Source organism: Drosophila sechellia, chromosome X (genome assembly GCF_004382195.2).
Source record: "Drosophila sechellia strain sech25 chromosome X, ASM438219v1, whole genome shotgun sequence".
Lineage (NCBI taxonomy): Eukaryota > Metazoa > Arthropoda > Insecta > Diptera > Drosophilidae > Drosophila > Drosophila sechellia.
In genome coordinates this window covers 7,048,755-7,064,403 of record NC_045954.1, presented here as the reverse complement: position 1 = coordinate 7,064,403, position 15,649 = coordinate 7,048,755, and the positions used below count along the sequence as shown (strand labels likewise).

The window sequence follows — 15,649 nt, the reverse complement described above, 5'->3', positions numbered from 1 at the left end:
GTCTACGGTACACGCACAGATTATCTCACGCACAGTCTTTTCAAATTAGAAAGTATTTCCCAAATAGCCGAAATTATACATATACTTATATAATAAAAATCTATTTTTTAAAAATACCTAAGATTTATATATATTTCCAAAAATCATATCTTTGATCATGTGATTCGATTTACATCTCGTTGTGCAAGCATTCAACTTTAGCTATCAACATCTGAACAAACTTAACAAATGTTAACTCTGACGGAATTAAGATATGAATCACTGTTAGGAGTTCAACTCTGCTTGACTGGGATATACACACATATATATATTATATATATATATATATGTGATATATTGGGGGAATTAGGCTGAAGTCTATTGATCTCGGGCCGTAATTATTGATCCTCGGGGGACTCCACACTCCTGCCCCAATGGTTGTACTGCTGCTGATTTTTCTTCTGTTGTTGCTGTTGCTTTTGTTGCTGCTCTTGTTGGTGTTGCATGTGCAGCAATTGCAAATGTTGCTGGCGATTACGTTTGTTATCCGCAGATTGCCGCTCCTCTGTATGCGCCACAATGTGTCTGCTCCGGACGTTGCGTTTATAGGTCCTGACCGTTTCCTCCCAATCCCGACCCATCACCTCACGGGATATTTCATCCGGACTGCGCATGAACTGCTTGCGCAACGATGTCGGCTCTGTTGGACGGAAATTCGGTCGATAGGCAGTGGGATCGCGAGGATTTAACCATTTTGTATCGATATAGCTCTGATCCCTCCACATATTATCCTCCCGATTGATGCGTCGCTCGAAAGCACCAGTGTTAACGCCACGCGAGTAGGAGCTGGCATTACTCATCACCGTCGATGTGGCACTGGCACGCGGAACGCCAGCTTTTGACGATTTGGGATCGTTATTGCCGTCACCCCGTCCCCACGAATCTGAGGCCATAGTCCTTCGGAGGTCAATCCATCCGCCGCCTAAAAGCCCAGTCAAGCTGGGTCGCACAATGTGGCGTAGAGGATAAGACGAACGCTGCATGATTCTGTAACCGAAAACGAAAACGAAGTTATTATACGACGCACGCGTTTTTTTTTTTTTTTTTTTTTTTTTTGTTGAAACTCTACGCTTTTTATGTCTAGAAATAAATATCATTTTTCAGGACGTAATGCCCACACAGAAAATTTTTGTAACACTTCCGCGATTCCGAAATCGTAAAACGTACCTAGATATATACAAATGATTTTGTTTACAAAATCTTATTTCACCATATGTTTGTAAAATTTTGAATTTTAGTTAACTTTTTTACGGTAAGATTTAGAGTCCGGTCTTGCCGGTTGAAATTTCTAAGACTGAATGAGAAAATCTCAGTCTCTGCCAAATGTCTTGACAGGCAAAGTAACACTAAAGTCAAGGCTATCTAATTCCAGGAAATGTAACTTTCGTTAGGAAGTTTATATAATGTCATCAATATATATGTATATCTTATCTTATCTTATCTTATCTTATATGATTATATAACGATTTTATTTTATATTTTCAGATAAACTTGTGCCATTCGTAAACGGTATTCAACCATTTTGGTAAGTCACATATATTTATTTTTTTACAAGCAAATTCTTTAAGCCTGTGGAGTAAAATCGCTGAAATGTTCCCGAATTCCCTTTATTTTCCACAACAAAGCAAAATTCATATACATTTCCCCATGTATGTGAGTATAATTATAGGGACCAGGTCTTGAAGCAATTGCAATTTTGTGGCAGTACATCCGCCTGGGAAAATCCAACTGAACACGGGCACTACTGACGACCATTAACTGCCTGAGCTGGTACTTTCGAGCCACCCTTTTTGGACTTAAACGTTGACACTTGAACTCTTTTTGATTTCGCATATGTGCGTGGTCTCTGAACAATGGCACAATTATGTTAAATATCGACAAGTGGCCATCCAACTGCTGCTTTTGTTGTGGGGAAATATTAAACACTCGTGGGGCGGCCGCCAACAATCGAAATTCTTGGGGCAAAACAAAATTAAAATTAAAAATGGTAAAATGTTTAAAAAAGAGGTTAATCGCCTCGAGGGGGCAAAGTTGAAGTTAGGGCGAAAAAACGGTTTCATTTATTGTTTTTTCAAAGGATACGAAACTATATATAAAAGTTTTAAAAAGCATTTTTTTATGAAATATTGTATCTTTCTTTCTTTAATACCATTAGAACTTTGTCACTTTCAACATAATTTTGTGTACAGGACAAACCCTTTCTTTTACTTCCATCGATCTGCAACGTGGAATTTCAAAAGAGAGCATTTTCCTGTTGGATATAACTTAATTATGCAATCTAAATGCATTAAATCACCTCAACCAAATGACAATAATCATAAAGACAGTGGGTGGATGGGGGTGATGAAAATTGTTATCCACCAAAATGTTAACTCATTTGTTGTCCTTTTTCAGTTGGCTCGCTGACAGCCAAGAAAACCACACAGAAGGGCAGGTGAAAATGGTCGGGGGCTTTCCCTCGCAATTTTCCCATCATCGTTTCTTACCGAAAAGAAGAGAGAACGACAAATCTTCGCAATTTATTTACGTGCCATTTCGTAGCAAACATTTTCGTTAGATTTTCCTCATTCGCCTTGCGGAATTCCAAGACAACTTCAGTCAGGAGGTCCAGGTTACCCCGTGCCCACCATTCGGAATTTTTCAGGGCGCTCCTCTCGAGGGTTTCCCCGGCCACCAGCATCTTCTTTGGTTTTTTGGCGACGACAAAAGTCATGACGCGCTGATGACGTTGCCAGTGGAAGGATTTAATGGCACATTAAGAATTTTATTACCGCCCAGCAACAACAACGTGATAAGGTGCTTGGGTGGGGGCAAGGAAGGTGCTGTAGAAAGGGTATGATGGGTGCTGGAGAAATGGGGCTATGGAAAACCCTCTCGCTTACCTTGGTAGAAAAATTTTTCGCGCGCGTACACACAAAATTTTTGACTGGCATTTGCCATGAAAATCTTTCGGTGTCAACAGAAAATTTTCATTTCATTTTGGTTCATTTTCATTGGTTTTTGTTGGTGTTGTTGTTTTTTCGCTTCTTTATTTTTGCGTTGATTTTCGGTCCGCGTCAGCGAAAGGGTGTGGCTGTTTAGGGAGTTCACAGGAGCTTTGTGGGGGCTTCATCTTCACTTCCTTAGCCGGGAGTTTTCGTCGTCTCGTTGGCTAAGACGATTGTCATTATTACAAGTTTTGCATAAATGAATGAATGACATTTATGTATTTCATTTAGCCAAAGCCAAGGACTCGACTTAAGGAGCTGAATGGTGGCTACAAAGAATGGATAAGAGAGGCTTGGTAGAAAGAGAGGTGGTAGCTCAGATATGTTAAAGATGCGTTCCCGAACCGATGCTTACGAACTAGCGTTTTTGTTTTGTTTTATCATAATCTTGTTCAAAACTGAAGAACTGATATATGTATTTCGAAAATAACCAAAAATTACCGACCGCCTATTTTTGAATGAAATAAAATTAAAGTTCTTTCGGTGACTATTTTGCAATATCAATTTAAGCTGAAAAGAGCATCACTGGTTGATAAAAAGGTAGTAAGGTCGTGAAAAGAGGCAAGTAAGGTGGTAATAAGATGGTGGAGGCCATTTGGTTGCCTGACATGATGCGCGAGTTTTTCAAATCTTTATGTCCTTTGTTTGATCAACTTTTGCCAGAGCTCCTTCAAGATTTTTAGACAAATGAGTGGATGGGGTGTATTTAGGATGAGGTCAGGTGAATTCGTTGTGCCATTTAACCATTATGTGTCAGCGAAAATTTCAATCCAACCACAATTTCATCATGACATTTGTGCATAATTGAATTAATTCCGAAATGGAATTCAGACGTTTTCGGTGGCTTGGCAATGGAGTGGTTGGAGGGCTTTTAAAGGATTTTGGATAAACATAAAGATTCTTAATTGCTGACGCTTACAATTTGAGGTAGAAAAAAGGATTTACCTACAAATGTATTTTGATGAAAAGGAATCTAGTTGTGTTTTTTTGTTTTACATCTAGACTTCTAGTTTACATCTAGAAATCTGAACCAAACAAAAATATTGAAATTAATGATCTGGACCTCCGGGCGACCACCCAACCAATTAAAAAAGTATGTGACCTAAAAGAGCAGCTGCTGGATATGCGAAATAATCCCCAAACCAGCCAATTAACGTCGATCCGTAAAACATCTGGAATGGAATGTTACGGATAATAGAAGTTCTTTTTTCCGCCCCTGTTATTTATATGCAATTTAGGCATATTCTTCTGCTTTTTTCTTCAATTTTTGTATGTGCAACCCTTTTGAGGCTCGACCTCACCCTTTCTGCTTAATTTGAATGCATTTAAAAATGTTAAAATATGAGAATTACCAAGGCAAACGAAAAAAAGAGGCTGAATTTATCTACAGAGACACGCACTTTGAACGTTAACTTAAGCGAGGGAGATGGCCATACAGTTCGGCCAGGCCTCGGTACACAAAAGATTTGTACGTGTTCCCACTTGATGAGGCCAACTCCCCCCCTAAACCCGTCTTTATCAGCCCCATGCCTATGACAAATACTACGCGAAAAAATTCCTTAAAAAACCAGCGAACGGAGCGAAGGAAAAAGAGTTAGGAGAGGATAAGGGCTATGGTAAAGGAAATGGAAAGGGGATATACACTACAAAATCATCTTTGAAATTGAGACCTAATTAGGATCAAATAATTCATCAATCGAAAATTATTAAAAAATCTGCTTTCGGAATATGCATTGTTATTAGATAAATTTATACTGAATTGTAAGTGGGCAAAAGATTGATTTTTGTTTCGTATAACATGTTTCTTAAGCACAAATATTTAGAAATATTTTTTCTGTGCAAGCATAGGCATTATTATAAAAAAAAGCGGAGTACACAGAAAGGGGGTGGCGCATTACAAGGTCCTTCATTCCCCCATCCCCTTCGCCAGTGGCTCACGTTACTCCGAAAAAGAGATAATTTTATTTCATTAATCCTTTTTTGGGACAAATTCTCTGTCGCTTCTTTTTTTTTCTGTCCGTCTCGCGTTTTGTTTGTTGCCCTCTTGTTCTTTTGGTTCTTTTGCAGGATTCAGCTTCTGTTTTTTCTTGTATTCCAGCTCGGATATTCTGGGGCGTGGCTCGAACGTAATATTAGCTTAAAATTGTGTAAATAAAAATTACATTCGTAAGAAGGTTCCCGTAGCAGTGGCAGCAGCTGCTTCAGTCCCCATCCTCGGACATTGTACGTATAGCCAGTTATTTTTTTGTTTCCATCCCATTTCGGGATGGGGATCACATGAATCAGTGACCGCAAGTTCTGGGTTCCATCCGCGGGATTCGATGTTGCGCTGCTGTCGTCGCCATTTTGAGTACAGTCAAGCTCTATTTGTATCTATATAGTGCTTAAAAAATAGAATCGTCTCAACAAATTTCTTTAATAATTTATATTACTTTTAAAAATACCTTAAATAATATATTTCCTGTTAGACTCTTACTTGGTAAACGCGTCCTTAAGCGAAGATAAAGGAGTTTAAAGTCGTTACCCCATACCCCAAATCGTGATCAATATTAACACCTTGGCCAGTCATTTGTCTGGCAATTTACAACACTTTTTCGGCCAATATAATTCGCGCTTAATGGCCTTTCGGCAGACTCTTTGGCAATGGCCGGTAAAAGTGGTAAACTGGCAAACCCTTTGGCACGCATAATTCAAACGGCGCAAAGTTCAGAAAATGCCCGCCCCTCACTTGCAAATTAATGTTACATTTTATTTGAAGAAGAAAATATAAATATTTTCGCAGCGCTACAAATAAATTTGCCAGGCGGCCCAGGAGTGCGAGCCGTGTGCTTCTTTTTCGCATTTTCGTAAAAATTATAAACAGTTGTGTGTCCCCGGGTGTCCTTGCCGCCAGTTACGACTCCTGGTTGGGTATATAACTCCGCTCATTAGTTGCCCTACACGCAATTAAGCACAAATGGCTTTCGAGGCGGGCACACGTAGTCCTGAGTCCTTTGGCTCCCCATCTCTGCTGCCTTTTTGGCAGGAGCTAAAGCTCGCTGCCTATGGATGTGCTGCTGCTCCATCGCTATGACAACTCGCTTTTAGCCAAGCTCCGAGGATCTAGCTCCTGCTTCTCCCACTCGCTCAACTATAAATCCTTGGGCAAAAGTTATTCGCAGCGGAAACATTGTCATTGCTTGCTGGCGTTGTCGTTGCCAGCGCCGTAGAAACTTTGACTTTTCATATTTCTTGGGGAAAACCAAAGTCGAGGCAGCCGAATGGTCGCGACTGTACCTTTGTTTCAAATTGATTGATCAACGAAAAGTTGTATATACCAAACAGCAAAATCAATAATATTTTTAAAGCCCTTAGGTCTTGAAGATGTTTTTACGAAGTAACCACTTTGCGTAAAACTATAAAGTAATCAGATGTTTCTTTTTGACCACCACCTTTCTTATACATGCTCCAATACATCGAATACGTTGGAAACCCTGTATTTCTTTTTGCGAGGTCACCATTCGACATTCAGGGCTTTTTCGCTCCTGAAGCCGAGCCGCATTAAAATTTGTCGTTCGTAACTTTGGCGGACGGGTGCATCCGTTGCTTCGTCTGGGACTATCCTTCCCCTATATCCTACCACCCAAAACAACCGCCCGCCAATTTTCGTTGTAACATTCTGGGCAAAGCCAAAAAATTTATTACACGTAAAATTTCACCTGCGCAAGACATTGCTTTGCCCATTTTAACGGTTAAATAAACTTTTGGCGCCCATTCCCCTCTGAGCTTTATTATATTTTATTTTTTTTTTATTTCTGACATAAATATACATAAACGCGAAGAGGATAAGAGAGGGGCAGACAGTCACACACAAAGGATTCATAAATTTTATAATTGTGAAATGTGCATTTTAATGTGCTCGCAAATGAGTTGAAGACAAATTTTTGAATTATTTGCAAAATTTTGTTGATTTATTGAAATTGCCCGGCTCTGCCACCACTCTAGGAGCCCCAGGAATTATCCTGGCTGCACTGCTTGGTTTGAGTAACCAAATGCTTGTTGATCAGTGAAAAACTATGAGTCTCCAACTTAATAACCATTTTCAAACTGTTGCGCCGGAGAAGTCCAAAAATGAAACTGAAGCTGAAATAGAATAAATTTCAGATTTAAAAATCTGTTTTTTATTAAGCATCTTTTCAAGGGGTATATGACTTTTTGAAATGGCTGAAAGCTCAAAATATAAGTGGGTTTTCCACAGAACTGAACTGGATGTCGAATTTCTATTGAAACGTTGATAGTTTTAGTTACACTCTTTTGCGATTAATTTTAAAACAATATTAATATGATCTTATACTTAAATTGGTATAGTAATATAGTTATTAGCATAGGACATCCAAAGGTCCATCAGTAATTTCCTTGCTCGGCTGGGACGAAAATTCAGCCATGTGCATGATTCGTTTATGCCTTTGTCAGGTTCGTCAGTGAGCAGCAGTGAAAGCGGATGGAGAAGGCTGGAGCAATGTGGTAGCGGCAGTTTGCTGCACCTGTCTGACCAAGTAGCCACCACCCGCCGCCCACTAGCACCATCCAATCCTCCCACTCAGTCTATCCGTCGAGTCAGTTGTTTGATTTTACAGTTGTAGTCCAATTACGATTTTGAGCGCATACCAACCGCACAGATTTCTGCCTTCAGCTATATGTGTACGACCGCAGTTGCGGTCAAAATAATAGAACAAATTTTAAAAGCTCAAATAAAATGTTTAGGGACTAAAATTAAAGAGAAAATCAATGATGACACATTTTTAATGAACAAATGACAAAACGCATCATTATTACAAGTATCAAGTAAAAGTAATTTTAACCTGGAATTCACCTGGAATTCTAGTGTTCGAATTGCATTCCGCTTTCAAATGTTGTAGAACCTTTGTGTAATATTCTATTATTATGAGCACATGTGTCCCGTGCTTGTAACTGTCTGTCAGCGCTGCAACATCGTCCTTTTCGTCCTTGTTTCTCGTCCTCAGTCGGTCATGCTCCTTCCGAACGGTTTGCACGCGGTTTTCGGCCAGCTCACCACCTGGATTCTAGATGGGTTCGTCCTGGCCTGCTAGTCCTGCTAAATTACATTTTAGCAAGTTAATTGAAATGGAAATTAGTTGAAATTGTAAAATGAATTGAATTGTATGTGATTAGCTGCAGCATTTTCGAATTGGTTAAACAGCAGTAGCAGCAGCAACAGGAGGTAGGCTTGATTTCCACCTGAAGAACTTTTGGACAAGACGGTTCTTAATATTTGAAAGCACAACTGTACCTATAAAGGAATAAAACTCCCGTCCGGCCTCATTAAAATACTTAGATTATTTCCCTGTGAGGATTTCTTAACTATTAAATTGAACCCCAAACTTAGCAAATAATAAAACAAATTTCCCCTAAATAGAAAACGCCTGTGTTTAATCTAAAAAGTTACTATCTATTTGCATTCTTCCCCCTGACTTCGAAATACTTACTCTCTTCCTGTTTCACAACGACCGCAGACAAACGTAGCGTACAGCTCGCATATATTTAACCATAAGTAATATTAATACCCATTTTTGTTAACCGAAAAAAAGTGAGGACTATGCTTTATGTGTGGGTTACTTGGTGGATGGGTTGTGGGGTGTGGGTGGTGTGTGTAAAATTATTATCCTTCACGCTTAATATGCACAAGCGGAAGCCGTCATTTGTACGCCACGGAGAGATGACGATGACCAAAACCCAGGGCCGCTGGCCATTTAGCATACGCAACTGTGTGTGAGTGTATCCTGGTGTCTTTTTTTCTATTTTTTTAGCCAGGCGTTTTTTATGTCATCGTCCTAGTCGTCGTCTACTTATGTACCACATGCTTCGCTTTGCACTCGGAAAAATTAATTAGAATATTAATATTGGCTTTGTATTAGAGTGTCCTGAAGCAAGACCCATAACTTTTTTTATTGACTTCCGATTTCAATGTGGCATACCTCTAAAAGTTTGTAATTAAATTATCTAAAAATCTGTATTCAAATTTTTGATTTCGATTTTTTGAAATTTTTTAGTAATTTTTTTTATTCTATCCCCATAAAAAATATAAAAAAATATTGACCAAAAATTTTGTTTTCTGATATTGACACCACATGAAAGTACTCATTGAGCAGAGCTGCGGAAGGTATAACATTCAATGATCCGACTGTCTTTAGCCGAGTTATAATATGCTGATACTGACCTTTTTTGACGAATTACTCTTGGATTGGGATGACCCGAAACTGGACTTGTAACAGTTTAATTATCTAGGAGCCTACATTATACTTTTAAATTTTAATTGTTGGAATTTTCTCACAATTTTAATGTAGCGACTTCTGTCAAAAATGAACGAAAACTTGTTCAAAACATATGCAACTAGTTCTTGACTTTAGATACAATTAGTGCATGCCCTGAGTTGCGCATGTGATAACATTTAATGATCCAACCATTTTTAGCTAAGTTATAATGTGCCAAAGATGTATTTCGGTAATTAATTGTTCGTGCTTATTTTCTACAGTGCTTTCTCCTGCTTGATACGTGAGTTGTCCGTTGTCCAAGGGAGAGCGTGTCCTTACAAAATTAGTGCTCTTTTACATTCATATGCACACATGCATCTATCCCAAATATATACGATTTTTTTCACAATACTCGTACATTATTTCGGTTGTACATTTAGCATGGGCTAAAAAAAATGTGTAAAAAGAATTATAAAAAAATGAGAAGGAGCAGCGGACAACCGGACAGCAATCGCAACGCTGATATATAATATTATATTTTTTTTGCAACTGTTTGCGCCACTTTGGCGGAAGTATCGCAGCGACATCAGCACGAATAGACCCCTTCCCCTTCGCCCCTTATGTCCCACCCAAAACCCCTTTTTTTACAGGACACTCTCGAGCATTATGCGTTTTTTGTGTGTTTAGCAAAGCATAGAAAAGTGAGCGCATAAAAAATTGAAACCATTTTCTCATATTAAATGTGTGCCGACCGAAGAGGCGGTGGGGGCGTGACAGCAGCAGTTAATAATGAGTGTAGCCCCCCCCATCGGCCAGCGTTTGCATCTGCTCGCAAGCAGTCAAGAACTTGAGTGCAAGCAGTCCTCCCAAAGCAATGCAAACATACATATCAAGGAGTTGCTGATGTAACCATCCTTAGATTTCGGTTACCCTTACTTTTGAAAATTGATCACATTCTACGTATTTATTCAAAAAGTTCCAATCCTTTCTGTAACTTGTGATCATCCCTAGAGCCTTTAAAAAGGGTCATATCCGTTTCCTGGTTATGTCCACCGAAACGTTGATCTGTCTATTCTGGTACTCTGCTATGTATTTCTCCTATTTCCCGCCATTTTACACTATCCTCCTTTGGTTGGCAGTACGTGTCTCCTTGTCAGATATATGTATTTATATATATCCACATATATATATCTGAGACACTGAGACGCGACTGCTGATTATTATTCCGCTGACCGTTTCGTATTTATTTGAAAGGCATTTGCCGGCAGCCACCAACACACATGCAGGCGCGCAGGACACACATCTGTGTGGTGGGTTTGGTATTTTTGTCCTGCAGGCGAGGAACAAAACGACATATTCGCCCTGCATAAATGATGTAATTACAGCGCAAGATTTTTGCTATGAGCAATTTTTATTTTAATTTCTTCCCCCGGCTTCTTCTTTCTCTCCATTACCCCACTCATTTATTTTCCTCGTTTCCTTTTTCTTTATTTTTTTTTTTTTTTTGCCCTGTTTGTGTACCCTCTGATATGCAAGTACGTATGCTACACAGCACTTGGTCACACACAAGTCTGCCAGCTTGTGAAATATTTTGCATGCTTTTATCATAATTTTAATTAAATGCAAAAATTACTATAATATTTATATATTCATACGGCTGAGATCTTATTTTAAATCCATTGACTTAAAACTTTAGATAGACAACGGATTGGTGAGCACTTTTCTATGCTATTTCGTAGATTTTGTTGTACTCTATCCCGGGGCTTTTCAAGATACTTTAAAAGTGATAGCTTGCTGTCCTTCAAGAATATTTTTAATTAACCCCATTTCATGGTTGACTTTCTACCATTTGTGTTTACCAGTCAAAGTCTCGAATAAAATCAACAAACAAGTGCTTATTTTTCCCACCTTTTTTTGGTAAACCTTTTTTTTGAAATGGAACGCTGATATTTTATGGCTCCAAAACGAGACCCAAAAATATTAACCCACCTGCCAAACAGACTCTAATGCATTTCTAACATGGGTTAAATGTGAGATGTGGGAGGGGCAGTGACCAAAAAGGGGGCGGTCGCGATTTGTTGACACAGCCAACGCCGCAAAAACATTGGCGGGCGTGTTAAATGAAATGAAAAGCCAAACGCGCGACCGCGAAAATCAAACAACAATAAAAAATAAAGGGGAAAACCGCAGAAAGGTAGCTACAACAACAGCAGCCAAACTGGACCAGGAAAATTGCGATGGCAGCGGAAAAAAAAGAACAACACACTCGCAAATACACAAACAAAAACAAGCGAAAAAATAGTAGTTAAACCCAATTTGTAATTTGTTTGGCAAATCGCGGGAATGACGGTAAAAACACACCGAAAAAAATGTACAATCATGTATATGCCAATATAGAGCATATTGTATGGACACATCTGAAGCATTAAAGCTTGTAAGCAGGTATACAAGTTTTTTTTTCGAAACAATAAATGTTTGATATTTCTATACAAAAAAACGTTTTTCTCAGTGCGCCAATATAGCAACAGCAACAGGAAAAGCCACAAAGCTAAAAACAGCTAACGGGTAAACGGTAAACCAGCGACCGCCCGAATCCCGAGTCCTCAATCCTTTCCCCCTGTTTCTGTGTGTGAGAGTGGTGTAGCTGTGTGTGTGTTGTCGCGATGAGAAACGTGCCGATTCATAATCATTGAGGCCATTATCATTTATTTCACTCAAAGGTGTCGTTGCCGTTTCGCTTCCGTTTTGCGCCGTGTGCCACCTGCAAAAATCAAAAACACACGCACCGCTAACAGAACGGAAGTAAAAACAAAAACCCAAAGCTTACCTATGTATGGCCAGGAGATTTTTGGCCCTAAGCTTCACAGTCTGATTTGATAAATTCTGGAAAATACAATTTAACGGCAATTTTGCAACATTCACATATTAAGTGGATTTTAGAAATTATGTACACGAAACTTAAAAACAGCGAACATATCTATTTATTTTTATCTTACATATTCAAAGCATATTTTTAAGATAGAACCTCAAGATCGCACCTGAAATATTAAGCACTCAAACCGCTTTGTGCAATGCCACAAAACCACAAAATCCGTTAACTATTATTAAATTTCCGTACACATCCACAAAAAACAGCGCACAAATGTCATACTGCTCTAAAAATGTATGAACCCATATGCTACGGTAACCCACGCAACCAAGCTAATAATTCTGCAAAACCCCTAGTCCTTTTGGGTGGACAGTGTACGCGATTTTTGGCCTATTTGTTTAGGTCACAACTATAAAAATCTAACAAACTATAGCGTAATGAAATCAAAATAAAACGGGACCCATATTTCCGCGAATAAGTCAACACAAAAAGAGGCAACCTTATATTGTGTTGATAAAATAGCTTTACGACCGTGGTAATAATACATTTTGGTTGGATCATAAAAATGAATGTGATTCACTCAATACTGGAAATAAACATAGATACCATAGCTAGAAACGTAAGTTGATTGTCAGAGTCCTACGGCTCGAACATCTGGATATAGTTTAGTTTTCTCTGACCCGCTGAACGATAAGCAACCAAAAATTTATGAATACAATTCTTTATTTAAAAATTTGTTTTCTTTATAAATTCGCAAACAACAGTATCTAAGAAAATCCAATATAATCCAATTCAATCCAGAGGGGACTGAAGTCATGGCGTTAAAAATGAATCAATACCAGAACCAGGTCAAGATAAACTACGTGCAGCAATATGTGGGTAGGGTGGCAGGTCCCCTAGTCGAGCCCATTTTCCCCGTGCCGCAAATGTCATCGGCAACCCTACGAGTCCGTAGAGCTGTCGTCGAATCCTATCGCGGACCCCAAATTGCTCCCGATGATGCCATGCTCCCGATGCCGCCCCACAACAAGGCTCAAAATGTGGGTGAGATTCTGCACGACCTTCAATTCAAGCTGAAAGATTTCAAGCTGTGGAATCAAGTCATTCGTCTTCTGAAGAAGCGGGTCTAGTCTGGATGTATAGATGTAATGCGCAATTGACGGATCGGAGACTACGTCTTATTCCCCCGTCTACTCTCAGAATCACAACTAAAAAAGTTCGAATTCCGTTCGGTGTTTGGTTATATCCATTATAATCACCGTAAAATCGATTACATGTACTTTTAGTCTGGCGTCCTCTCCAAATTTGTATACACAAATTATTTACCAAATGTTTCTCAAAATTGATTTTAAAAAAGTGCAAGGAATAAAGGGTGCAAGCAATGCTAACAATGTGTAGCTATCTATTCTTGACTCTCAAGATACTACATTTAACGCTATACGTTAACCAACGATTTGAACACCATTCCACATAGCGAGCAATTTAAATGTATTAAGAGTGGAGTTGGGACATCTGGCCAGGCCCAAATCGCAGAAGGCCAACGCTTGCAAACTGGAACAATAACAATGGCGAAAAGTGCAAAAAAAATTAAATTCCAACATTAAAATAAGTTTTTAAAACTAAGCAACGTGGCTTATGTCACAAAAAGAGTGTCACAAAACAAAGCAGCAAAAAAGCCCAGCAGAACCACAGGACAGACGGCATTTAGAATATAAATTTAGTTAAACAAATCTCGGACGAGGCGACCTCCCCAAGGTAGGAATGCGGCCAGAGTTGCCACTGACATGTACAAGTTTTCTCGCGAAAAACTGGGCTGTACGAAAATGCAGCATCACCTATAGTTTTCTATTCACAAAATGTTATTATAAATATAATTCAATAATTAATATCTTAAAGTTTTGGGTTTTTAAAGAAAAAGATTAGGTTTTTGTTGTGATTGTGTATACATATACAAAACTAATAGAACGCTGTTTAAATCCTAATTAATATTATTTTAATGTTAAATTTAAGAAAATAATAATGCCGACTGTAGGGCACTGGCAAAAGCTTTCGACTCCAGACCCCCAAAGTGCATTTCATACGTTTTAGGGTTAGGGTTACCTCGGCACTGTGCCTGCGACCTCCCTAAACCCTATATACTTCTGCACTTTCTTGTTTTGCTTCTTTATCTTTTTGCCATGTAGGCTTCTCTGGCTCGTATTTCCCACCTCTTTTTCCGCGCCGCCAACCGCTGACAAACGTCAAAATATAATTTTTGCGTGGATTTGCGTTGGCCCAACAACAGCAACAGTAATAAATGTGAGAGGGTACGAAACCTCCCACCAAAAAAAAAAAGAAGAGTGAAACAATTTTTGCAACTGCTGCCTGCTCCTTATCTCAGGCACGTTAATGTGGCCTATGTGGGGAAAGGGTTGCCAGCATTGCATGTCCTACTGTGAGACATAATTTTTAATAATCTACAACACAGCCCGGCCACAAAAGGGGTGGCGCAAAGAGGGGGGCCGACGCCCAAAAATACGCGCATGCAAATGGCTTAATTTAATATATAATTATACCCTGACATCTCAGGAAGGCACCCATAGAAGATAGGGCTACATCAGTTAGGGTATGCATTTATATCATAAGGAATTCGAGAGTTTTTAATACCATTAGTATTTTTATATATCAGTATCTAAGAAATATACTCATTATGTTTTCAGCGCCTTCCTATGCGATTCTCAAATTTTGAATATGAGCAGTGCCCTTGTATGCGATTATATCAACCTTCTTATGTGACTACGAAATGTATTTAAGCGAGTTTTCTTATATATTCAACTAGGGCATTCATTCGTCTTCCATTATTAATTTCTTAACGCCAACCCCGGCAGTGATTTTCTCGGTTCCGGTTGTACACCGTGTGCTTGTTCCTTTTTTATCTGACTCGTAAGGTTGGCCAAACGGTGTTAAGACCAAGATGCCATATACTCATGTGGAAGATTGTCTTGTCTAAGCTCCAGATTGATGCCGCTTTTGCCGCAAAACCCAATCCCAGAGCTGTAATTAAATTATCATGCCAACAGCATAACGCTGCCTTAGCCGCATCGCATGTGTTTTTGGAATGTGGGCGGTGTTGTAATTCAAACAGGAGCCAACGGGTTAACATTAGCGCACTTTTATGGCCTCCGTTGGATAAGTATATGTCCTTTAACCCCCCGCCAGTTGAGTCTCTTTTTTCTATGATTAGCTGCGAAATTTATGCCAGCCGCAAAGGCATTCTGCGGCAAAGAGTTAAAAACAGCAATACCTGCAGTGCCTATTTAGAAGGACATGAGCTAAGTATAGTCCATGAAAAATGTGATGGATTGCGAAAGTTTCCACTTAAGTTTTCTATATTGAAAGCAAGTAATTTCACAAAATATAGAGATTGGATCAAGCTTCAGTAGACTGTAACTAAAATTAAATAAAAAAAAAAGGAGAAATAGGGAGAAAAAGCAATGGTCGCTTTTCCATCTTGGACAGCAGCT

The 15,649-nt window shown here is 39.1% G+C and overlaps 2 protein-coding genes across 2 annotated transcripts; one reads left to right on the top strand and one right to left on the bottom strand.

Moving 5' to 3' along the window:
• Window positions 1–103: 103 nt before the first annotated feature.
• On the bottom strand, window positions 104–1,361 carry LOC6618981 (ras-interacting protein RIP3). The gene is made up of 2 exons (XM_002043190.2): window positions 1,207–1,361; window positions 104–1,026 (listed from the first exon to the last, which is right to left on the bottom strand). The coding sequence occupies exon 2, from the start codon at window positions 1,020–1,022 to the stop codon at window positions 378–380; it is 645 nt and encodes a 214-aa protein (XP_002043226.1). The 5' UTR covers window positions 1,023–1,026; window positions 1,207–1,361; the 3' UTR covers window positions 104–377.
• An 11,413-nt stretch (window positions 1,362–12,774) lies between these two features.
• LOC6618980 lies at window positions 12,775–13,552 on the top strand. Its single transcript, XM_002043189.2, has one exon. The coding sequence runs from the start codon at window positions 12,962–12,964 to the stop codon at window positions 13,274–13,276; it is 315 nt and encodes a 104-aa protein (XP_002043225.2). The 5' UTR covers window positions 12,775–12,961; the 3' UTR covers window positions 13,277–13,552.
• The last annotated feature ends 2,097 nt before the right edge of the window (window positions 13,553–15,649 follow it).

Bases quoted from the DNA above. Each gene is read 5' to 3' on its own strand.
- LOC6618981 (XM_002043190.2), bottom strand. From the start codon at position 1,022: ATGCAGCGTTCGTCTTATCCTCTACGCCACATTGTGCGACCCAGCTTG.
- LOC6618980 (XM_002043189.2), top strand. From the start codon at position 12,962: ATGGCGTTAAAAATGAATCAATACCAGAACCAGGTCAAGATAAACTAC.